Source organism: Onychostoma macrolepis, chromosome 20 (genome assembly GCF_012432095.1).
Source record: "Onychostoma macrolepis isolate SWU-2019 chromosome 20, ASM1243209v1, whole genome shotgun sequence".
NCBI classification, from domain to species: Eukaryota; Metazoa; Chordata; class Actinopteri; order Cypriniformes; family Cyprinidae; genus Onychostoma; species Onychostoma macrolepis.
The window spans coordinates 1085795-1111736 of record NC_081174.1 but is presented as its reverse complement, the minus strand read 5'-3'; the positions used below and the strand labels follow the sequence as shown (position 1 = coordinate 1111736).

At 35.1% G+C, this 25942-nt stretch overlaps 1 protein-coding gene across 3 annotated transcripts in view; it reads right to left on the bottom strand.

Annotated features, from left to right (window-relative positions):
* senp6a (SUMO specific peptidase 6a) overlaps positions 1 to 16203 on the bottom strand; it is a 39928-nt gene extending 23725 nt beyond the window's left edge. For 2 of the 3 annotated variants that reach the window (XM_058755981.1, XM_058755982.1), the window contains exons 1-4: positions 15771 to 16203; positions 10925 to 11018; positions 6064 to 6127; positions 271 to 368 (exon numbers count right to left, since the gene is read on the bottom strand). In XM_058755981.1, coding sequence (XP_058611964.1) covers positions 271 to 368; positions 6064 to 6127; positions 10925 to 11018; positions 15771 to 15801 — 287 coding nt within the window. In that variant the 5' untranslated portion in view covers positions 15802 to 16203. The remainder of the gene's footprint in view (positions 1 to 270; positions 369 to 6063; positions 6128 to 10924; positions 11019 to 15770) is intronic. The other variant, XM_058755984.1, reaches the window with a different exon arrangement.
* Positions 16204 to 25942: the final 9739 nt, after the last annotated feature.

Here is a 25942-nt window from a genome sequence, read left to right as displayed (position 1 = left end):
GCCAGGTTGTGAATTTAAGTACAACACTATCTTTTTAAGAGAAAAGCACTAATTGGGGAGGATGTAAACTCTTGAAATCTGGCGGTGAAAGCTTGTTACAAATGCAAGATAACACAGTGTCAACTGAAAATGAATTATTCTTAGCATATTAACCAGAGGGCATACATTTATGCTTAAATAATTGAGAGAATCAGAAATTTAAATGAGATTAATTGTGCAACCCTAATACATGTACACACACACAAAAAACACACAATACAATTGCAGTACCTAAGCTTGCCGGTTCTGCTGAGTGGCCTTAATTGATTTGGACGTCGCTCATGAGTCTCCACAGACCCATTAGCACCGAAGCGCTTCATGGATGAAGTCTGCCAAGGACAGATCAGAGAGCTCAGGTTATAACAGCTCAACATAACAGACTAACCCTAACAACCATCAAACCGGAGCTCATTAACATGTAAGTGACCACAGCTACTCCATATGGCCAAAAGAATATTGTATTATACCATTTAGCATTTTAATTTAACCTTCGTTCTAAATGTAACATCATATAGGGTAAACGTACCTATTAAGCTCACCAAAATCTACACTGAGACATTTTTAGTGCACAAGATATTGGTTTCAGTACAAAAAGTTATGTTAAAATAAAATATTAATCTCTCACACAAAAATATTACATTTTATTTTAAATGACAAAAGCATTTCAATTAAGACACACATCATTAAATTCAAAAAGTCTGGCTGTGCTTAATGGGTACATTTTTGTACCCTTTAAGCACACCCCTGTTCCCATTAAGCTCACATCGTGTTTTATTAAAAATTCTTGTTTATTTTAAGGAAAAGTTTTAAAGAATAATTATAAAAATATATTTTTTGAAGGTACAAAGTCAATCACACAAAAAAAAACAGAACACTACCGATCGGTTACATATTCTAGTCTCTTATTGCTGGAATACACTACATGATTTTTGCTCCAATTTTCCTCAGATTTACAGTCTGGAGAAGTTGATGCTAGTTACCAAAGATCAGAGCCAGTCTGCAGATTTGAGTCGAATCCATAGACAATCGATTAACTTAAATTAAAGTTACAACCATCAGTTAATATTTAAAGTCTGTTTATGAAGTATTTACACAGACGTTGAATGTGGAAGAGCTTAAAGAGAGCACACTGAGCTTAATTGGAGCAGCAACAATGTTTAATACATTTCATGTAATATTTATTCAAATTACAGGATTTGAGCTAAATAAATAGTCTAGGTCATGTATTAAGTTCATACATAATTTAATATGAACCACTATTATTAACAATATCTATGAAATTATACTTTTTCTTATTGATGTCACACTGAAGCTGTGATTTTCATAATAGTGCACCCTTTAAGCTCACCTTACAATAATATGAAATGTTTAAAAATTACAGCACTGTAAAACCACAGACCAGCAATAAACTGTCAATTTATAATATTATGGATGTAAAAGTACAAGCCAGTAATGTTTGTGAAGAAATATATTAGCGTAGCACACAATCGTATACAGCTAGTCAGAGAACTGTGTTCTGTAGCATCTGTGCTGTGCTGCTAAAACTATCTTTTGGATCTAATGTAATTATGTCCAGCATCCAAGTTCCAGGTTATAATATGCAAAAGTCTGAACATTAACCTCTTAATTTTACAATAAGTAGTGAAAGTTACCCAAAACAAAAGCTTAAACATCTACAAAATGCACATTTAAGGGGCTCCTCTTTTGGTGAAAGTTTTTAGACAGCTTTCAAAATGGCCGCCAGACAGAGTGGACACATGGAGACTCGTATCTCAGCGTGCAATGATCTGATTGACTTGAAATTATAGGAGGTATATAGTAACAAACATATCAATTGGTTAAGACATCAAGTTGGATAATAAATTATTTTTTCTTTTTATAATCTGATCTCAAAAACGGTACGTGAGCTTAATAGGTACGTTTACCCTAATGACATTCTAGAAAATTGTTTGCTTTACACTTTGTTGCTAACAATTTGTGTCCTTTTTCCCCCAATCCCACAAAGTGATGACCAGTGTTGGGGGTAATGCATTAATTTCATTTTTCATTTTTACATTTACCAAAAATCAGCCCAGATTTGAAAAGTAACGTAACATTACTTTCCATAAAAAGTAATTTAGTTAGTTACATTTTTAGGTAGTAACGCAATATTGTAAAGCATTACTTTTAAAAGTAATGTTCCCGAACACTGGTGATGACAACCCCACCACGTTATATGAAGACAAGGGTAAATCAAGGATTATGCTTCTCCACTGAATTGCAAAAAAGTTCATATAGAAGCGTCATTTCCTGAAGGCGATAAAAGGTAACATTTACTGGTGAACTGGATCCTGAAGGAAATGTGATCACATATAATCTAATATAATCACAACTCCTATAATGATATTTTATTTTAGTCTCATCGTGTTAACACATACAGAAAAAAACAAACAAAGTGTTGCTTCAGTAAATAAAGACTCCAGAACACATTGCAATGCTGTCAAAGTATAGAATATAGTAAAAAAAAACAGAAGCTGCAAAGAATTAGTAATGTTAGTATGCCACCAAATTAACAAAAATACCCACCAAATTCAAGATGCCCTGCACAATTAAACAATTTATTATGGCTGTCGCTATTAAAGTGAAAAAAGAAAATTAATATAAAGCATTGATTGCACAATATTTTAGATCTGCACATCTGCACTCTTGCAAATTCTCTCATTACTCCTTATGCACTATAGACAGCTTAACTTGCAGCATAGCTCGAGTCGCAACAGACTGAAGTCTTAAGCCCTATTCAGACTAGTTTTTCAGGGGGTCATTAAAGAAATTTGTGTTTCAGACTAGGGCTGGGCGATATGGCTTAAAAAAAAAAAATTAAATGTCATATTAGTTGACATAATTATGACAACTGACAAATCTTTATTTATTTAAAGTTTAAAGCCAAATTTTTGCTCCAAAGTGAAAGTTGTAGAAACCAGTTAATTGTCCTTAAAAAAATAAATATCTAAACAGAATAATTTGTCTTTCTTTCTGCATGTTCTAATGAGTGCCTGTCTTTAATAATATAACAATTTTATATGAATATTCCACATTTCTGACACAATACCATAGTGTAGTTAGTGTTATTATAGTAAATCCATAAATGATGGCAACTTGAAGATTGAAAAGTCAAGTCAGTTTCTTTTGTTTATCAGCACAGTTTCATCTGGCTGTAAACTAGTTTAAATCTCAGAATCATTTGTGTTCAAGCGCTTCACACTAGATCTTACAGCGCTGTTTAGTGCTCGCGTGACTGAGACTCAGTGAGTGAACGCATCTGCTCTAGTGAGCTCGCAACCGCTGCGCTGCCGTTTGAACTTTGAGTCGAGAAGGTAAACGATCCGTGTGGCACGCTACAAATGAGTCACGCTGTTTTGTTCCGCTTTTGCCACATAAACATATCGAAAATTTATCGAACTCTTCGTATCATTTTATCAAGAAAAATGATATCGCGATAACTATCATTATCGACCTGTTATCTAGCAAACACGTGCTGCAGTCTCATCCGAATATTCGGGCAAAATTATTCGTTATCCGTTTTAAAAGCCATTATCCGTGCCTTTCCGAATAAGGTATTCAGCTTCAGGCACACCCCTAGAATTTACATATGAAGACAGTCAGTTATGCCTTAAGTGAACAAACAATTGGGAAGGAAATCGGATGCATGTCAGTACATTCCGTCTTAAAACCTAACGCAAATACCTGCTGCTGTCTGTGTTATTAATGTTAAGTCAAACAACAAAAGACAGAGAAAATCAAATCACTCACTGCTCTTAAATGAATCACTTCATAACTTTAATAAGAATGAATGTATATTTGATTTATACAGTGATGCAGTGTTTTAAAGTTTAACTCTGGCTTTAATGACCATTTTGGTTGTTTAATGTAACACTGTGTTTTAAATTGTTCAAATAGATAAGTCATAGGCTTGCTCCAGTCTGGATATTCTTGATAGTACCTCTCAAAATTGGGAAAACCACAATTCAGATCATGGATTGTGATTTTGTGTGATAAGATCGTGCAGGGCCTGAATTTCGTTTTTTAAACTGGGGGGGAATTCCCCCCTTACATGGGTCACATGGGGGGGATTTATAGATTCGGGGGGGGAGATAAATTGACATCGGGGCTAAATTAATCGTCTTCATTTATTTATGTCTACAAATTTTAATGTATGGTTTTTAAAACAGCTCAAGTTTTTATGCTCTCCTCCAAATTGACATTAGGAACTACTTAGTTTTTTTAAAATTATTTTTTAAATTTTTATTTTATTTTATACAAAACACATCATGATCTCCTTCAAACTGACATTAAGAACTCAACTAATATATGTCACTTAATGTTTCATTATTTTGAGTTGCTTTCAGTTTTATGCCTTCTGAATGAAGGAATGTCTCAGCTTTCTAAGATATGGGCTAATTATTTTTTTCTAATGTTTAAATAAAAATTATGATAAAAAAATTAGCCATCCCATTACAGGGTGATATTTGACTCAAAGTGATTTACAGGGGAATTTTATTTTTATGGCATTTTTCTAACTTTATTAAAAGTATGTCATCTTTTTTGTTAAATTTTAAAAAATACATATTTATAAGCTTTTTAAAATTTCTAATTAGAATAAGAATAATAAGATATCAATCAAATTAATCAGTATTAACAAAATTAATTTGTACAGAGGTGGAGCAGGAGAACACAAAAGTGGCTTGTAGGTGTATTTTCAGACTTTTAATGAGCCTCAGAGTTGGTATGAGTGCAATTAAATTTATAAATTCATGTTGAGATTAATATTTTAAATATACAATTTGAATAGGTTATAGAAATATTAAATATTAAATTATTTGAATAACTGAAAGATACGTCAAAAATTAAACAAACTTCCAGCAGGTGGCGACAAGTCACTGGTTTGATCACTGAATCATTCATTAAATTGATTCGTTCGAACGGCTGATTCATTCAGGAATCAAGGAAGTGACTGTCTTTATGAATGGGTAATTGAATCATTGACTCGCTAGATTCCTTTAAAAACGCATGTTCATTCATAAAGGAGACACCGCTGTGTTTGAATGGAGATGCGCAGCGGCTCAGCTGTGGCTATGATTCAAACTATTTTCATCGAGGAAATAGAGCAAAATCAGGCAACAGTGTTATAGTCAGACAATGTAAGTCACTTAATATTAACTTCTTGTTTACTGAACTGTTGTATTAAATCAATATCACATTTACAAATTTCCATAAATAATCATTAAATCTGTCACTCTCCTTAGTTCATTGCGATCTCACAAATTCCATTATAATCAACGAAGCTCTCTACACTGCATAATGAATCTCTTATTTACATTGTCTACTTTGTTCGTTTATGAAAGGATTCATGAGATATGTCTGTGACATTACTCAACTCTGCAAATCTAAAATAAATATTTTTTTCATAGTCGCACGCAGTAGTTTTCAGTTGCATTTGCGTGCGGCTCAGAATATTAGAGCGCGTCACACAGCCTTGTGTGAATAAGATCAGAGCGACGCAGGCCGCGGAGAGCACGCCGATGCTGCAGGACTCAGCCACAGTCAGAGAACACCGGTGCAGCGCTGTTTGTGGAATTGAATTCTAAATTATAGACGGACTGTTTGAACCGGTGATTTCTTTTTCGTTGCTGTGGATGTATTTCATAATTTGATCTGAGATTAAGCAAATATTGTGCAGGAATTTCTCGCATTATAAAAGTTAAATTTGTGGGAATGGTTTAAATTATGCGCAATCCCCGCGCCGAAATTCAAACCCTGTCGTGATAAGAAAATTTGAGAAGACCACCCACACCATATTGCACCATGAGACATAATTACGGTATAAGACTGTTATACATCAACAGAACACCAACAGTAGAAAAACAATTCAGACCTAAGGTGAATCAGGAAAGAGAAACAGAGAGGACTGGAGCTTAATCAATGACAGATAACAGAGAAAATGAGAGATAATGGACCATATGAGAGGGATAGAAAGATTGTGGATACCTTCATTCCCTCAGGGGAAAGCTCCTGCTGGCCACTCACTCGCTCCATGGTCACAAGGGCGGCGCTAGTGGAAAACAAGAAAGATACATTTAGGGGTCATTTACTCGTAACACATATTTGCTTTGAAAAACCAGACACACAGGCAGTTGGAACACAAGGTCTTTTTAAAAGGTGAAAGCTGCATTTTTTTTGAACAGTTTGAACATGTGTGAACATGTGTGAGACACTGCAAAATACAGTCTAAGATACCCGTCTACAGAGCTGGGTAGATTACTTACAAATTGTAGTCCGTTACTGATTACAAATTACATGACAAAAACTGTAGTTAGTAACGTAATCCATTACATTTCACAATTCAGTTTCACATAATCAGACTACTTTTTGATTACTTTGGACCAAACTCCTTTATAACATTGATTTAAATAGAATAACAGAATAGAAAAAGAAAATATATTCCATTCATTGTTATTGACAACATGAAGTGCATTAAATATTAGGCATTTTAATTATCAAGGTTTCCCAAACTAGGGTTCGTAAAGGAACTGCAGGGGGTTTGTGAGTTTAATGAAAAACAAATAGGCCTAATTAAATCATAAAAATGTGAAAACTCAAATTATCCATCAAAACACTTACTAAAAAAATTTGTTTACCTGCATGTCATGTGAACATTAACCAACGCCAGAGAACCTTGAGCATTCAAATGTGATACCCAATTATTAAAATACTTATTTTAAAATCTCAAGGGTATTCCAAGTAAATATATTAGGTGAAAGTTTTGGCTGACAAAAATCCCTGCATTACATGTAAATAAAAATAATGTGAATGTGTGCATTTCAATGCGTATGAAAGTCAAAAGCCTTCCAAAGACACAGTAATATATGATTAAATAACCAACTGAGTGATAATTCAAATAAAATTAATGTTTCAAATTTAAATGAAAAAGAAAAATTAGGCAGAATCAATAAATTATGAATAATTTATTGCCATTGAGTCAATTATACAGTCATGGCCAAAAATATTGGCACCCTTGGTAAATATGATCAAAGGAGGCTGTGAAAATTAATCTGCATTGTTAATCCTTTTGATCTTTTATTTTAAGAAAATCACAAAAATCTAACCTTTCATTGGATAATAAGAATTTAAAATAGGGGGAAATATCATTATGAAATAAATGTTTTTCTCAAAGACACGTTGGACAATTATTGGCACCCCTAGAAATTCTTATGAGTAAAATATCTCTGAAGTATATTCCCATTCATATTCACAATTTTGAGCACTCCAGGTTGATTATGAACATGAAATTATCCAGCCGTGGCTTCCTGTTTCACAGAAATATAAATATTTCTGGAGGGAAAACAAAACCAAAATTCCCTTAATCATCCATCACAATGAGAAAAACCAAAGAATATATTTCTGATGTGCAGCAAAAGATAATTGAGCTTCACAAATTAGTGAAGTGGCTTTAAGGAAAGAGCTAGAGCAGTGAAAATTCCAATTTCCAGCATCAGGGCAATAATTAAGAATTTCCAATCAACATAACATGTTAGAAAACTGCCTGGAAGAGAACATGTGTCTATATCGTCCTAATGCACGGTGAGAAGGAGAGTTTGAGTGGCTAAAGACTCTCCAAGGACCACAGATGGAGAACTGCAGAAAACAGTTGAGCCTCGGGGTCAGAAAACCTTTAAAAAAAAAATTTTTTTTTCAAACATCACCACATGTTGTTCTCCTCGCTCATCCAAAAACAAATTCCAGCATATTCAGTTGTCTGACACGACTGGAACTTCAAATGGCACTGGCTTCTATGGTCAGACGAAACAAAAAAATGAGCTTTTTAGCAGCAAACACTCAAGATGGGTTTGGTGAACACAGGGATAAAAAGTACCCCATGTGTACAATGAAATATACTGCTGTAATTTTGATGTTGTGGGCCTATATTTCTGCTGGAGGTCCTGGACATCTTGTTTAGTCACATGGCATCATGGATTCTATCAAATACCAACAGATAAAAAAATCAATAAGTGACTGACTCTGTTAGAAATCTTGGTAACAAATGCATATTACTAGAATATTAGCCATTTATTAGTAGTAATTAAGCACATATTAATGCCTTATTCTACATGACCTTATTCTACATCCCCAATCCTACCCAATACCTAAACTTAACAACTACCGCACTAACTATTAATAAGCAGCAAATTAGGAATTTATTGAGGGAAAAGTCGTTGTTAATAGTGAATAAGTGTTCCCTATTCTAAAGTGTTACCGAAATCTTATAATGGACCATGTTTGGATCTTCCAACCATACAATAATCCAAACACAAACCTCAAAAACAACACAAAAATGGGTCACTGAGCACAAAACCAAGCTTCTGCTGGCCATTCCAGTCCTCTGACCTGAACCCTGTAGAACATGAGTGAACTGAAGAGAAGCACCAACATGTAGCTTACTCAAAAAGTACTGAATAAAAGGGTGCCATTAATTGTGGCCAATGTGTATTTGAGAAAAAACATTTCATAATGATATTTCCCCCCCATTTTAAATTCTTATTATCCAATGAAAGGTTAATTTTTTGTGAAACTTTTAAATAAAAGATCAAAAGGATTAACAATGCAGATTAATTTTCACGGCCTTCTTTGATCACATTTACCAAGGGTGCCGATATTTTTGGCCATGACTGCATGTAATCAATAAAATGTAACTGTAGTCTGATTCTGAGTATTTTAAAAAGTAATTTAATCTAATTACAAGTACTTAATTTTTTTAATCTAATTACGTAAACCAGATCAAATGTAATCAGTTACTACCCAGCACTGCCTGTCTAGAAAGTATGGAAAAGAGGCACAGTGGAATGGAAAAATGTGTTATATCTCACACTTGGGCTCCGTTTACACGACAACAATGTAGTCAAAAACAGAAATGTTTTTCCCTTGCGTTTTAAAAAGTTTCACATATACACAACAACGTTTTCAAAACGATTCACATTCCCTTTAAAATCGACAGGAACTGTGCATGTCTACATACCTAACACGTACTACGCACGCGCATGACGTCACCGTATTCAAAGATTCCCGTATTGGGTATTTACACGAAAACTAGGGCTGTGCAAATAATCGAATGCGATGCAATATCGCGTTCAAAATTGGATGCGATTCATCTGCGATTATGAACGTGATATTGCGTAGCTTGTCAGTGAACTATGGCTGTGTATTAAATGCCACTCCATCTGAAAGCACGTGCAGGAAATTTAACTAATAATCACAGAACCGGCTTTACTGACTAGATGCGTGCATTAGCATTGCATTTGATTATTTGCACAGCCCTAATGGAAATGATAACGGTGCCGTTTTCAAAAACTTTGAAACCCATTTTCAAAATGATGCGTTTTCAGTTCCCAAAACACAGTTGTCGTGTAAACGAACAGGCAAAACGCATAAAAAGTTTCCCGTTTTTGGCTGAAAACGTTGTCGTGTAAACGGTCCCTTGGTTTAACTGCTTGGCCAGGAGTGTTTGATTCGAAGCCCCTGCCCCACAGGTAGGGTTGGGTATCGAAAACCGGTTCCAAATTTCCAAGAACCGGGTATTCGATAAGACGTGTGCATTTTGATTCTGTTTAACGATTCCTGCGTTCGCATTTTAATGTGATTTAAAATGATTTAAGTGCAGGAACGGAAAGAACTTGTGCCTTGTTTGCGCGCAGCACACACGAAGCACGAGCACAGAGAACAGCGGTCTTTGTGCAGGCTCCCGGTTTGTGTCTGTTCTCGAACCTTTCCGTGCATTTCCAATGTAGAAAAGGTTGTTCCGGGCCAGAACAGACTTCTTTTATAATTATAGACCAGTATGCAGAAAACTACGTCAGTATATCATAAACACAGCCATTTTTGTCTTAAGTGAACGTAAAGAGATAAAGAAAACCCACGTGTACAATATTTTTAGATCTGCTTGCGTTCGGGTTTAAATAGACAGCAGCCTAATAAACGCGCTGCCTGTCATTAATGTTAATCAAAGAACAAAAGAAAATCATTCACTGATCTTGACTGAATATATTTAATAACTTTAATTAATCTATATATTTATGAAAAGAAAACTATGCAGTGTTTTTAAACTTTTAATTACAATTTCTGTACATGCAATTTGGTTCAGTTGTATTTATTTATGCTATTGCTAATTGATTTGTTTGTTCCTATTTTATTACTGACTGTTTACTTGTCTTTAACTCTTTAATAAAAATGTTTTAATAAATTTCAAATATTAATCTAGTTGTTTTTGGTGTGGTATTTCTGTTAAAAGCATAGGCAAAGTTCCTCTTGCAGTGTTCTGTAGGCTGCTGATTTTTGCTCATGTTATTCAGCTGCAACAGAATGCTTTGTAAAAAAAAAAATGTTGGACATCTAAATGTTTGACTTAAATTTCTTTATATTGGATTTTTTATCTTATTGGAATCGAAACTAGGAATCGATAAAATTCAAACGATACCCAACCCTACCCACAGGTCTCCTGTCACATTATTATATTCCAAGTCTATTTCACGTCATGTTTTTAATGGTGTGTTTTTCTTCTGGTCACTGTATGCTTTCACTGTTAGGAAGGTGCACATTCACTAAACATCTGTATCTGAAGAACTGTGCTGATAATAAAAACTGCGTCATGCAGACTGACCATGACCTGGAGTGGAAATGCTTACATGTGAACTTCAGACACATTTGACTTCAGTATTTCTTTACCTTCTATTTGGCCTTGATGTTTCTGTAAAGCGTCATAATAACACTGACTCAAAGCAGCTTTAATCGTGCAGGAAGCATTCATGCAGAGATGCCTGAGTGGGCTATAAAGCTGTTCTGTGCTAAATGACCTTACTCATGTCTGCTGTCGTCTTCACTATCATCTGAGAGAGAACACCTCCAGGACTGCTTAAAGCCTCCATCTCTCCTGTCCTCACATTTATCCAGAGCTATCAAACACATCAGAACAACGTATCAGAACACAGCCAGTAAATAAATGATAGCAAAAGGAATCAATTTTTTATTACCTTTAGAAAAAAAGCTGAATAAGAAATGTATATATGCAACAAGATTCAGAAATATGAACACAGCAACTGTGCTCTTACATCCGAACCAAAATAATCAGTGATCGACTGTGTATCAGTAATCAGTGTTTCTCCGAAACAGGTGCATTTCAAGAATAATGTCCCAGTGAAGGCTCTACCTGGTAAATTATATAAAATTTACCTTCGGGAATGATGGCTACATTCACAATCTGCCCACTAAGCTAACCTTTCGATGGATGATGCCACGAGGAACAAAGTTGTACTCTGACCAATGAGAGGACAGTTTTACTCGCTCAATACTTGCATAAACACATTATGGTATGCTCAGAAATGTTACCTTGAAAGTGAATCAAACCAAGAAGAAAATGCAACATTTTAACAATTTAAGTCCCTGTTTTGGAACAAATCAGACAATCCTTAGACACAGCGAGAAATCTTTTCTGCAGTCGTTACTTCTGTAAAATATCAATTACACTATTACTGTTTTTTATTACTTTTGATCAATTAAATGCTATATTGGTGAACAAAAGCATTTTTTCATGAACACTAACAAAAGTTCTATCGAAAACAAGGTGATCCTAATTTCAGATCTATCTATCTGTAAAATAACTATTGTATAAAGCGCGGAAAGCTTGTCCTAAAACCATTTGTGACCCTGGACCACAAAACCAGTCTAAAGGGTTAATTTTTCGAAATTGAGATTTATACATCATCTGAATGTAGGGTTGTTCTGATTCCGATACTAGTATCGGAAATTCCACCGATACCACAAAAAATTCTGGCATCGGTATCGGCGAGTACTTGAACCCATGTACCGATCCGATACCATTTTCTTAAACGAGACCTATAGTTATGCGCGCTAGCTTTGCTTAACGCTGCAAAACGGAAATCAGTTCTTCTCCGCTGCTCAGAATGCAAACACAGGAAGTTGTGCTGTGTTGCCACAAGCAACCACTATTTAGAGCCGCGAAGAAGAAGTACAAACGTGCTAGCACATTGCTAGTAAATCACTCGCATATGCGACTAAATCTTCACCCTGGGCAACTAAATGATGTATAATATTAGCCACTGGCTAATAAATAATCAGATTTTACTCTCCAGTGTGTGAGTTGGAGGCTATGTATAAGTTTAGCACAGATATATCACTCGCCGAACACTCTGACTGAGCGCTTCAGAGTTTCACTCTCCGTCAAGCGACCTATTTTTCAGATCATCTGAATGAATGCGCAGCGCACCTGTATTTGACGTACCGTAAGCTCTAGTGTGAAGTGCACGACTCGCTGTGGCTTTGCTTTTTTTCCTCACACGCAAAGAGAGAGAGTCTTACATGTAGCGCGTCAATTCTGCATGGTATTTAAACAATATTCTTTGCTGTATTTTCCTGTCAAAATAACGGAGTTCCTTTGGAATTATTCAGCTTTTAAGAACTGCCGGGTTCTCTGGTAGTAGGCGGAGCTAATGCGCAAACAACAATCTCATTGGCTGGTGCTCACCTTTTATCGTTTTGATGTTTTTACCTTTTATGTTTTGATTTCAGCAAATCAGTTTGAGCGAACGCACACAACCATATTAATATTCATGAATCCAGCAGCTTGTTAATCCTTAAGTGCGTTTTATATTGTTCTTAGTAGAGTTCATAGTATGATTATTATCTTATCAGTATTATTGATAGTTCCCCCCCCATTTTTTACAAAAATGCTGAATGACCAAAAAAGCACCACCACCAGTCTTAAGTTCAGTTATGCTAAAGTTATATAATTTAATAATACTTGATTATCGTAATATATTCATAATGCTTGACTGACTGATGTTAAGAGTGTACTTTTAGATGTTTAAAAAGATGTGGCATTTTCCAAACATTATATATTATATTTTTTTGTTTACTCGCCAGACTGTCTATTTATCTATCTATCTCACAGTATATGGTGAAGCACACCATAAAATAATTGTATCAATTCATACAGGGCTAGTAGTACATACAGCTGTATAACCAGATACACACCCAGGTATCGGATCAGTACTCGGTATCGGCCGATACCCTGAGCTAGGGGTGTGCGATATGACGATTTTTGATCGTGGACGATAAAAATGTCTCCACGATCTGCTTTTGAAGAAATATCGTAGTATCGTGCTACAGCGCACATTCTATCAGCTGCAGTTCTTATTCCTCCGTCTCTATATACTGTACATTATTTGGATCTTATGTTTTTTTTTATAAAATGTTTTATTCACGCGTCGGTCTGACGTGCGCTTTTTCTGAGCCCGTACACCCGAAGCGCGCGTGCTAAAGCCTGTCAAAAAGCGCCTGATTACTGAACTAAGTTATCTTGTGCACTAATACTGTCAAAACACACAAGGTTTATGTATAGACTCCGTTGCTTATGTCTAAAATGAGTAAGTAAACAGCTGAGAGAAAACGGATGCGTGCCTCTGTATATTAGACGTGTGCATGTCTTAAAGGGGCAGTAATAATAATAATAATAATAAGTTTTATTTATATAGCGCCTTTCCAGAGCTCAAGGACACTTTACAATAAACATCAGAAATGGGAGGAAAACATCGAACAATAAACAGAAAGAAAACAACATCAGAAATCCAAAGAGTAATATACAACATAAAACAAAGTAAACAGAGGTTAACTAAGAAAGATAACATTCTGAAAACAAGTGAGTTTTGAGCAGCGATTTAAATTCAGACAGGCTATTGGCAAGACAGTACTGAACATGCTGCCGACTGTCATTAAAGGGATAGTTAACCTTAAAATTTTATTTCTGTCATTATTTACTATCTTGCATGTTGTCCCAAACCTGTATTAATTTCTTTCTTGTGCTGAACACAAAAGGAGATATTTTGAAGAATGTGGGTAACCAAACAGTTGCTGGTCCACATTGACTTTTGATAGAAGGAAAAAAAAATACTATGGAATAAGTCACTGGGGGTTTAAAGAAACTTTTGAGTGAGTAAATGATGGTATAAATATAAAACACTTTTTATTTTGGGGTTAATTATTCCTTCAATGTTAATAAAACACCAAAACACAAAGAGAAAAATCACTCACTACTCTTGACGGAAAAACGTTAATACATTTGATTTAATAGGAATCAATCTATATAGTGTTTTATTTTTATATTTGTTGATTCAATTTCTTGAATGCTCCTGCTAAATACACCTATTGTACCTGAAAATAAAACACGGTTTTATTTGTATAGTATGTGTATTTGTAATTTGTATCTTTTTTCTCATTTTTTAATAACAAAGATAAAATAATGACAAAGATTTTTATCTTCGCCCACTTTGGCCTAAATATCCACCATTCTTTTTTAATATTTTTGTTATCTTGAAAGGTTTTGTCTTTATAATAGGGAAATTAGTTTGGCTGTAATGCTCAGACAACTTGCAAAAGAGTAAAACCAACATGACAAAGAATCGTGATAAAATCGTGATTTTTCTTAAAAATACCGTGATATTATATTTTTGCCATATCGCCCACCCCTACCCTGAGCCTAGGTATCGGAATCGGTATCTGGAAGGGAAAAAGGGTATCGGAAAGCTGAATAAATAAGCTTTCCATTGATGTATGGTTTGTTAGAATCTGACAATATTAGGCTGAGATATAACTATTTGAAAATCTGGAATCTGAGGGTGCAAAAAATATCAAAATATTGAGAAAATCGCCTTTAAAGTTGTCCAAATGACGTTCTTAGCAATGCATATTACTAATCAAAAATGAAGTTTTGATATATTTACAGTAGGAAATTTACAAAATATCTTCATGGAACATGATCTTTACTTAATATCCTAACGATTTTTGGCATAAAAGAAAAATAAATAATTTTGACCCATACAATGTATTTTTGGCTATTGCTACAAATATACCCCAGCGACTTGAGACCGGTTTTGTAGTCCAGGGTCACATTTTTCAAAACCACTCTTCAGACAAGGCTTTTCTTAACAAAACTGCATAGAAATTAGAAACGATATTATATTTGATCACATTTGAATTGGGATATTATGCAAGTGTAGTCAACGTAAATGGGAACATTTAATTCTTGTCTTATGTATTTTAATGGCATTATGATAATGCTGCTGATGAAAACAGGAGAATATAGTCATTCGCATATGAGAGGAAAACTAAATTTTAATGCATATATTAACATTATTACTGCATGAGGTTGGAGGGCCCATGTTGAATCAATGAGAAACACAGTTAAGAAATCTAAAGACAGTGGTGATGAATGCATAGATACAGTCTTGTCAATTGTTCATGGCATGCTAGAATGCGTAAATTTACGTTGATATAATATGCATTTTATAATTCAATGATTTCTGAAGTTTGTTTATATCGGCGCATAGCGTCAGGCCTCAGTCTGTTTTAGCATCCATACACTGAAACAGATACCTTAACCAGGGGACAGACCTTTACACTACACATTTGTAATACGATGCATTTTAATTGAAGTGTATTTATTGTTTAATCACCTCGGACGTTTATATTTTTTGCAGCGCGAGTGCAGCTGCTCGGTTAGCACATGCGCTAACGCACACACGATGAAATCTGACGGATAATATATATTCACACACCAACACGAGACAAACAGGACATTAAAACACAATAAAGGCGCAAATAAACACAAATACACAAAGCTCGTGTCTTACCGTCAATAAATAGACTCTTTTTATGATTCATCTTGGTCCATCCCTTCAAACGAGTTTAATCTCGCGCACTGCACTTAAGAGACTTCTGTCACTTCAACACTTTAATATTCCACATTTGATTTCACGAGCTCGCATTCCAGTTTAACTCAAACTCAATCTATGTCAAATTATGTCGCCTTGTGTTTTTCAGTCCAAATGAGCAGAAATCCGACTGAAAACAGGACCAAAGTAAAAAAAAAATAAAAAAATAAAAAAAAAATAGCCGTCTGATTGCGGTGATAAAAGCTTATTAACTCACAAAGATAATTAAGCTACCAGTGTGAGAGACTAAAATGCATTTAGTAAAACATGAGATTTTAAGACATTTCGTGAAACTCTGAGCGGTTAAAAGTGCATTATTCTGCAGCATGAAGCGCTGTTGAGTCACTTCCGCCAAGACTTTTGTGCAATATTAGTAATATGTCGTAAATGAAATAATCGAATTTGCCAGCGCTTTGGCATATTCTGCTTATTTATCTAGAATGCAATGGCCATGATTTTTTTCTTAACTCATGAATAACAACAAAAATTAAATCCTAATACATTTGAAAGATTTGGCTTTTGAAATATTAGATTTTTTATACCCTGTAAATTCTAAAATGAATTCCATGCAAGTGCATGCCATGTAAGTAGAAAGCAGAAAACAAACTAAAAGTCTGGAGAATACTAATTTATAAATAATGGATGCACATTTCTGTTTACCAATGGCTTGCTTATCACCCAGCTATGATTTGGGATGCATCATTTTCAAAACTCCTGTCTCAGGTGCCATTTTTAGGGATGATATGCAAAATAGGTTGTTTTTAAAAAAAAGTATTTTAACAAAAGAAGAAGAAAAAGAAAGTGCTTCAATGGCAAGATTAGTTTACAGTTCATAAAATGAGACAAATAAGTGGGCATGCGATCTTCAGATACATCAACAAAAGTAACAACTAGTTGGGAAAATAGTACACTTAAAAAAAAAAACAATGGTTCCATGACGAACCTTTAACATCCGCAACACTTTTCCAAAATGTTCTTTATAGTTGGGGAAAAAACATTCTTCAGATTTTTAAAATGTTCTTCACACTGAGAATGGTTCCTTTTTACAAAGGTTTTATGGGGAAGAAAAAATAATTATTTTATGGCATCACTGCAAAACTCTCCTTTGTTGCACCTTTATAAGCAGTTCACTAAAACGAGTTAGAACAGAAAAAGATACAGAGATGACAACAAAATGTTTCAATTTTCAAAGCTGCCAATCACTGTTTCTTCGGATGCAGATTTCTCCTTTAGCTACACCATTACAGATCTACACACCCTGCTAAAAAAAAACAATAGAAGCCCAATAGAAACCATCACATCCATTAAAATACCATTATAAACCATTAGCTTTTCCCAGTAAAACCATTACAAAATTCCTTTTTGTAGTGTGCTTTGGGCATTTTTCCAATAGGATTTAACATCCCACCAATAGAATCCATCACATACCAGTAGACACCATTATAGTTTCCATTAAAACCAATACAATTCCCATTAAATCCATCTATTGTGTTTTGGGCAGGGTTCTATTGGTTCTTTCAGCAGGGCACACAGGATTGTGGGATTTCCTAATGATATATCTATGCTGCCCTCAGCAATCAACCAATGAAGATATCTCAGTACATAGTTAAAATTATAAAAAAATTAATACACACTCTAAAAAAATTGTGCTATATAGCACTAAAAGTGGTTCTTTGGCTCGTAATCATAGGGGAACCACTTTTGGTGCTGTATAGCACCTTTTTTTTTTTAGAGTGTAGTTATATAAATCCCGGCGCTTCATTCAGATGTTTGAAAGGCAGGCAGATCTAACTGAACTTGTTTTAATGGTCATGAAGGGCATCTGTGACTGAAGGGCTGGAGGTGAGGGAACAAATATTATCAAGGCAGGGTGTTCAGGTGGAGCAGAAGGTATCGAGAGGAAAGGGATACAGAGACCACAGGAAAAGCATGTTGGGTAGAGAGAGCAGGTTATGGAAAAGGAGACCAGAATTACTGATAGGTTTCTGTGCACAGTAAAGTCCACCGAATTTGATTTGATTGGTCATCTCAATCATTTTTACATTGCTGAACAAATGAAAAGTCAATGAAAAGCTTGTTTTGTGATGTTCAGGGTTGATCTGAATATTTTGTTGATTGTCACCATTGTTGAGGTTCATACGCTGAATCTTGATATCTGTGTGAGTCTACATCATCATGTCCAAATAATTTCTGCATAATGACTCAAAAACATTCAACATATTAAAGCAGGACAAAATTCAGGAACAGTTATGTGAATGTAATCTTAGTAACTATGTATTAAATTGTGGTAAAATTCCAAATATTTCAGTTACAAAAAAAGGAGAAAAAACAACGATGATGTTTAGTTGTTTCATCATTATTATTTATTGAGTTTCTCAGCTTATTTTGAAGCATGTACATCAACAACTGGGACATGCAGGAAGAAATGATGTGTTGTTAGGAAAAAATGTCTGATTTGCCAGTGGAAAGAGTTTTACCTGATTTACCACCATTCACAAATGTCGGCGTTGACTACTTTGGCTCTGTTGAAATCAAGAAAGGGCGAAGCACAGTTAAACACAATGGGGTAATTTTCACTTGCGTGGCAAGTCGGGCCGTGCATCTGGAGATGGCTTATAGTTTGAATACAGATTCCTGCATTAACACTATTCGCCGTTTCTTGTGTCGTCGTGGTCAAGTTGTCCAGTTGAGATCCGATAATGGCACAAATTTTGTCGGAGCCGAGCGAGAGCTGAGGGAAGCTGTAGCTGCGTTAGACCATACTAAGATCCAGCATGCCTTGTTTTCAAAGGGACTCAAGCGGACATTCAATCCTCATGCTGGGCCTCATGTTGGTGGAATTTGGGAGAGATGTATTCGACTTGTAAAAAGGGTGCTGTATTCAACCATCAGACAACAATCTATGGATGATGAAAGCTTCCAGACTCTTCTGTGTGAGATAGAAGCCATGCTTAATGGCCGTCCCATTACGAAATCTTCTGACGATGTGAATGATCTAGAGGCACTTGCGCCTAATCACATTCTCCTCCTGAAATCAAAACCTCTTATGACTTCTGGACTATTTAACGAAAGAGATTTGTATATCAGAAAAAGGTGGAGATCTTGTACAGTACTTGTCGGATCTTTTTTGGAAACGATGGGTAAGGGAATACTTACCATAACTACAAGAGAGACAGAAAGGGATAAGGCCACGAAGAAGCTTCACAGTGGGAGACATTGTTGTCATCATGGATCCTGTAGCTCCTCGTGGATCCTGGTTGTTGGGAAGAATAATCAAACCTACCCTGACAAAGGTGGATTCATCCGATCAGTCCAACTTAAGACAAAAACAGGCCAGTTGGATAGGCCTGTATCCAAAATTTGTCTATTGCTGGAAGCAGAGAACTGAAGCTGATTCAGCGTTTCCATATAAAGACTTTCATGGCTCTTTTCATGTGTATATAATGTGTAATTGTAAATGTATATTATTACAATTATGGGACCGCAGTGTAGGAGCCAAATGTAATTTTTAACCACTAGATGGCGGTGTTGAATGGGAGGAGTTGGTGCATGTCATATGACATTTAAACCCTCATGGTTGTGTGTGTGTGTGTGTGTGTGTGTGTGTGCATGTTTATGTGGTTTACGGGGACACAAATTTGTTTAATGACATGGGTATGACAGAGGTATTACAATATGAAGGTGGTTTATGAGGACACTGCCTATGTCCCCGTAAATCAAAAGGCTTAAAAAACATACTAAATGGTGTTTTTTTTAATCTAAAAATGCAGACAGTTTCCTGTAAGGGGTAGGTTTAGGTGTAGGGTTGGTGTAGGACAATAGCACATACAGTTTGTACAGTATAAAAACCATTACGCCTATGGAGAGTCCCTGTAAACCACATAAACCAACATGTGTGTGTGTGTGTGTGTGTGTGTGTGGGGAATACATGGTTCTTACCATATCCTAAGATCCATTGAACCATGAATCCACGTGTTTATTGTAAGCTGCATTTCTTTCATTAAATGTACAAAGCAAGAAACTGAGTTTTGCATGGACAATGGACAATTTCCAACTTAGGAACAGGTGGTAAGACGTTCTTTACTCATGAGCGGTTAGGAAGCCCCCACAGAGTTTATCAAGTGAAAGAAACAACATTATGTCCAATCTGTTTTATGCATATAGAAAGCATACATATGAATATTGCTTGTTTGTATTTAGTCTGACTATGCTATGCCTATTTTGTGGGAGGACCCGATTTATTGATATTGCTTATGCATGCTGCACCCAACCATAATGACAGCTCTGTGAGACAGTTATTAGACAGTCCAGCAGATGGGGCTGTCAATCTGGAGATAACTGTTAATCATACCGAGACAAGAGTTTTACCCATTTTACACTTTGTCAGAAATGTGACAATAAAATGAATTTAATTGAGTTCTAAATATCTATTCACTCTGATATAAGTAATTATTATTATTTTTTTTTAAAGAAGATTATTATGTTAACCAAGGCATTTATTTGATTTAAAAATACAATTAAATAATACTGTGACCTATTTCTTCGATTTAAAATAACAGTTTTCTATATGTGAATATAGGCTATTGTAAAATGTGATCAAAGCTGAATTTTCAGCATCTTTACTCTAATCTTCAGTGTCACATGATCTTTCAGAAATCAGTCTAATATAATGAAACAACATTACAGTGTTTTTTCCCTTTTCTTCCAGGATCATTTGATTAACAGAAAGTTTGAAAAACAGCATTTATTTGACAGAAATCTCTTGTAACATTATCAATACTTTCACTGATATTTTATATCAATTTAATAGGTCCTTGTAAATAAAAGTATAAATGTAAAAATAACTAATTTAATTATGCTAATAAATTATACATTTTATTATATTATCCCAACACATAATAATAGGATAGAAATCCCAAGTAAGCTATGATTTAAACATTTTCTTGGCTTCTAAGTTGGATATAAATTTATTTCTTAAACAGTTTTTGATAATTCTTAAGAATGACCACAAATCTTTTTTTCTGAGTAAAATCAAACCCAGGTGCAGTTTAAGCAATGATCAACATTAACAGTAGGGGGCAGCAGAGAACAATGTCATTCATACTGTGTGCGGGTTAATATATCATACCATATCTTAAGTTAGAACATCCCTTATTATCCTAACATTGTATGTGTGCGTACAAAATTAAAGTGAATAAGAAACATCCCAGATTCACTAATCAAATTTGTCACATCAATATCAGTATCAGTTAAACAATCTGAACATCTTACATTATGAAAAAATATCTGACCTTTAGTGTAAATATGTTAACGAATTTGATGAGTGACTCAGACATTGTGCAGAATCTTAAATATCTCTTCTTTCATTTATGTTCTTTTTTTCTTTCTTTCAAAATCCTAAAACATTCTGTTTAATTAGAGGCTGGAATGGAAATAAATTCTCAGAATTTTTGAGTCCACAATAGTTTGCCATCTGCACTCTCAGAAAAGAGGCACAAAGTTGTCACAGGCTGGTACCCTTTAGATAAAATGCACTTTTAAAGAACTAATATGTACCTTTAAGGTTCCTAATATATACCATTTAGGGGTAAATTTGGTGCAAAGATGTACCTTTTAGCTTTTGTACCTAAGGTTACCGCCCCAGTGACAGCTTTGTACCTTTTTTTCTGTACAGCATACAAGCTATTGCAAGCTTATAGATTTTGCGATCTATTATTATTGTATACGTAATTTTGGAAAAATTGTGTTTGTGTGTTTTGTGTGTGGTTGTTTAGATATGTGTGTATAGCACAGCCGTGGGGTGAGTGTGTGTACGTCCTGTCCACAATAGTGCCCCTCTCATAGACAATGAGGCCCGGCAGAGAGCGGCCCGTGCTCTATTATACCCATAATCCCCGTGGCTTTGTGCTCTGCCGAGAGAGAGAGCGAGAGAGACAGAAAGAGAGAAAGAGGGAGGAGGGACAAACGTGAGCTCATCCTAAACAACTCTCATCCAGGGTCAGATTCACAGAGAGACACAAAGAGAGAGCGGTGGAAAAGAAACAATCGCAGAGACACATTTGAAACGAAAGAGATGGACAGGAAATAAAGCTTTCAAAAACTGGGGCCAACTAAAACCAGGTTTTACACAAGAAAATATGAATGCTGCTTGTTGCAAAACTTGCCACCATGATATTAGTGTGTTCAATCACATTGAATTGCTCAAAGTAAAAAAAAATTAAATTAAAAAAAGGGTGGTTTTACTCATCTTGCTTGCCAAGAATAGTTTTATTTAGTATTTTTTCCCGGAAAGTGTTTATTTATTACTGGCTTAAAATATCTTCTTATTTATTCTTTTTATGAATTTAGTTTGACTTATGTATCTCTTAGCGTATAAATGTTGTGGCCCCGGTTAATCTGATTACTGTCTCTTTAAGAAGGTTAAGAGCACCTCTTTAAGAGGTTTTGGACACATGCCATATAACACAGAAGACACGGTAGTGCTGAGCAGAGTTTGTTTTGAGTAGTTTTTCTTTTGAGACTTGTTAAAATTAAGATCACTTTAGCATACCTTAAAAAGAGTACTTATTATGTAAGTAATATACTTTAACCCTTGTGCTGTGCTGAAAATCTTTTACCAATCAAAAATGACAGGCCTTTTATCTGTGGATTGTTTCACCAGTGTTCACACAAAAACCGAGATGCATGAGCTCAGATCAAGGGGTCAAACAATCAATCAGTTTCAAAAGGAAATACAAAATCTGTGCTAATCGAACACAAACAAGTTGATAAAAAGATTGAATACATTATTTGCTAATAATATATCATAATGAGATCTACAGCCTTTTTTTTTATGTGGGCTGGTCATATTTGAATGGTAACACCACAATTTACATTTACATTTAGTCATTTTGCAAATGCTTTTCTCCAAAGCGACTTACAAATGAGGACAATAGAAGCAATCAAACCAACAAAAGAGAAATAATATGTAAGTGCTGTGACCAGTCTTGGTAAGTCTAACACAGTAAGGTTTTTTTAAATAATAAATAAAAAGAAAAAAAAGTAGATATAATACAAAAAGAATAGAGAACACATATAGAAATAGAATAGAGAGTACAAGTGGTAGAGAGTCAAGTGTACATGGAAGAGATGTGTCTTTAGCTGTTTCTTGAAGATGGCTGAAAGACTCGAATTGATTGTGCAGGTTATTCCACCAGCGTGCCTCTTTGGAATGGCACTATAATGCACTGTTCACTTGCAGCACGCAAGCTTCTAGAGGGCACGTAAGTCTGAAGTAATGAATTTAGGTAAAGAGGTGCAGAGCCAGTGGTGGTTTTGTAGGCAAACATCAATGCCTTGAATTTTATGTGAGCGGCTATTGGTAACCAGTGCAAACTGATGAACAGAGGTGTGACATGCTCTCTTTTTAGCTTGTTAAAGACTACTCTTGCTGCCACATTGTGGATCAGTTGCAGAGGTTTGATAGAACTGTCTGGAAGACCTGCCAAGAGCGTGTTGCAATATAGGACAGAACTAGAGCTTGAACAAGCAGTTCTGTCTTGGCAAGGTTGAGTTGAAGGTGATGGTCCTTCATTCCGCAAGAAATGTCTGTTAGACATGCTGAGATGCGAGCATCTATCGTCGGATCATCAGGATGGAATGAGAGGTAGAGTTGAGTGTCATCAGCATAGCAGTGATATGAAAAGCCAAGTTTATGAATGACAGAACCTAGTGATGCCATGTAGACAGAGAAGTGGTCCAAGAACTGAGCCCTGAGGTACCCCGGTAGCTTGATGTTGCGACTTGGACACCTCACCCCTCCAAGATACCTTGGACCTATCCTATCTGATGAGAGAGGAGAACAGGAGATGGACTTTTTCAAATGCTCTAATGATGGATTGGTTCCTTACAAACACACACACAGCTTTTCACTTCACCGGATGTTAACTGATGGACTGGAGTGGTGTGGATTACTTGTGATGTTTTTTTATCAGCTGTTTGGACTCTCATTCTGATGGCACCCATTCACTGCAGAGGATCCATTGGTGAGCAAGTGATGCAATGCTTATTTTATCTCCATCTGTTTAGATGGAGAAACTAATTTACATCCTTGATGGCCTGAGAGTGAGTAAATTTTCATTTTTAGGTGAACTATTCCTTTAAAGGAGAAGAAGCCCCAACAGGGTTGAAAATTGTCATGTCTTGTTCAAACAACTTCATGAACATTATAAGTGGACCTCAGGGAAAACAGTAAAATAAAATAAAATAAAATAATATAAATTATGACATGTCAGATGAATAAATCAGTTGTACAGTCCACGATCCTTGGTAAAATCATTAATGGTAAAAGTATGTTTATTTCATAAGAAACCACTACAAACAGAGCATAATGAATATAATCTTTCTTATAATATTTTTTACCCTGCTACAAAATATTAATGAAATTAATACACACTATCAAATGAACAAAATTATCACATTACAAACAAAGAATAAATACTGTGAATAAATAATGAAAATAGCCAGATAAATTGTAATTTATAAAACTATGGCGAGCCAAGTAAACCTCCTAGAAAAGTCTGCGTCTAAATAGGCATCTACTAACACCCACAGTGACCAGCTCTGTGAATTGGTAAATGAATTTGATGTCACAGTTAAATTACACCCTTAACTTAATCATAAAATGTAACTTCCAAAGACACAGTCACTCAAAGTTATGTAATGATTTTGGTTGATGATTGCATTGTTTTTCAGTAAGTTGCAGTAGCTATGAAAATATCACACAGATGGCTTATACTACACATAATCATAGATTCTACATGTGTTGCATTCTTGCTCAAAAAGTCAGCAGTTCTTCATAGATTTATATCTCTAACAGTCATTTTGGTGAATGCCAAATAAATGTGCTAATGAAACTCTCGTAAGAACTAAACTCATCATGACAAATAGCTCAACACAATGAGATAGCAAGCCTTTTGTGCTACCACGGGTGATCTCATTCGTATTCATAGGTATTAGCAGAAAATGTGCACACATACTTTTTTGCATGTTTAGACACTAAAACTGTACAATATCAATATTAACAACAATTCAAATGCAAATGTTTTTACACAAGTACACCAGCCTTATCCTTAGAGGAATCCTCTAACAAATGAGAATACTGCTGGAATACCAGTTTGATTTTTACGCACTGGTAAATGGTGGAAAATCCTTTTTTCATGTCAAATGTATTCATAAATGAACTCTGCATGGGCCTAATAAAAGTAACCCAAAGCCTTAAAGGGATAGTTCACCAAAAATGTAAATTCTGTCATTATATACTCACCCTGACGTTGTTTTAAACCTGTGTGAATTTCTTTCTTCTGCTGAACCCAAAAGAAGATATTTTGAAGAATGTGGGTAACCAAACAGTTGATGATAGCCATTCACTTCTACAGTATTTTTTCCATACTGCCAAAGAGAGAAATTCATACAGGTTTAGAAAAACATCAGGGTGAGTAAATGATGACAGAATTTTCATTGTTAGATGAATTGTCCCTTTAAGTCATACGCAGGCTTTCTATGGCTGAATCATCAAAGATATAAAATGTTACTAATTTATTGATTCACACAGAATAGTATGAAACCATTATCATTTCAAAAACTGTGAGTGTGTTAAAAAAATAAATAGCCAACATATTTAATAAATCTTATTTATTATAAAAACAACAAAATCCACCTATTCGATCCTTTAATTCAATAGTTTATGATCCTCTTAGTGTTCATTATAAATACGTAAAATACTTTGTTTTAAATGCTGTCATTACTTTGATTCTGCACATTTCAGTGTCTGTCCAAATCTCAAAATGTGCTAGATCCCTTTTGTGTATGAATACCTATGAATGCTAATGAAATCATGCTGGTGCTACACAAGCTCACAATGGGCAAAAACGCAATCCCATCAGCAGTAGCATGACGCCATTATGTCACAATCCAGGTCCACCTCACAATCAACCCGCTTTGGTTTAATAGCTTATTTTAAGTTGAGTTGTAGTCACAGCTCTTTTGAATTACTTTCACTCATCACAATAATCAGCTCTCCTTCAATTCTCTTCTGTACAATGTTCATTTTG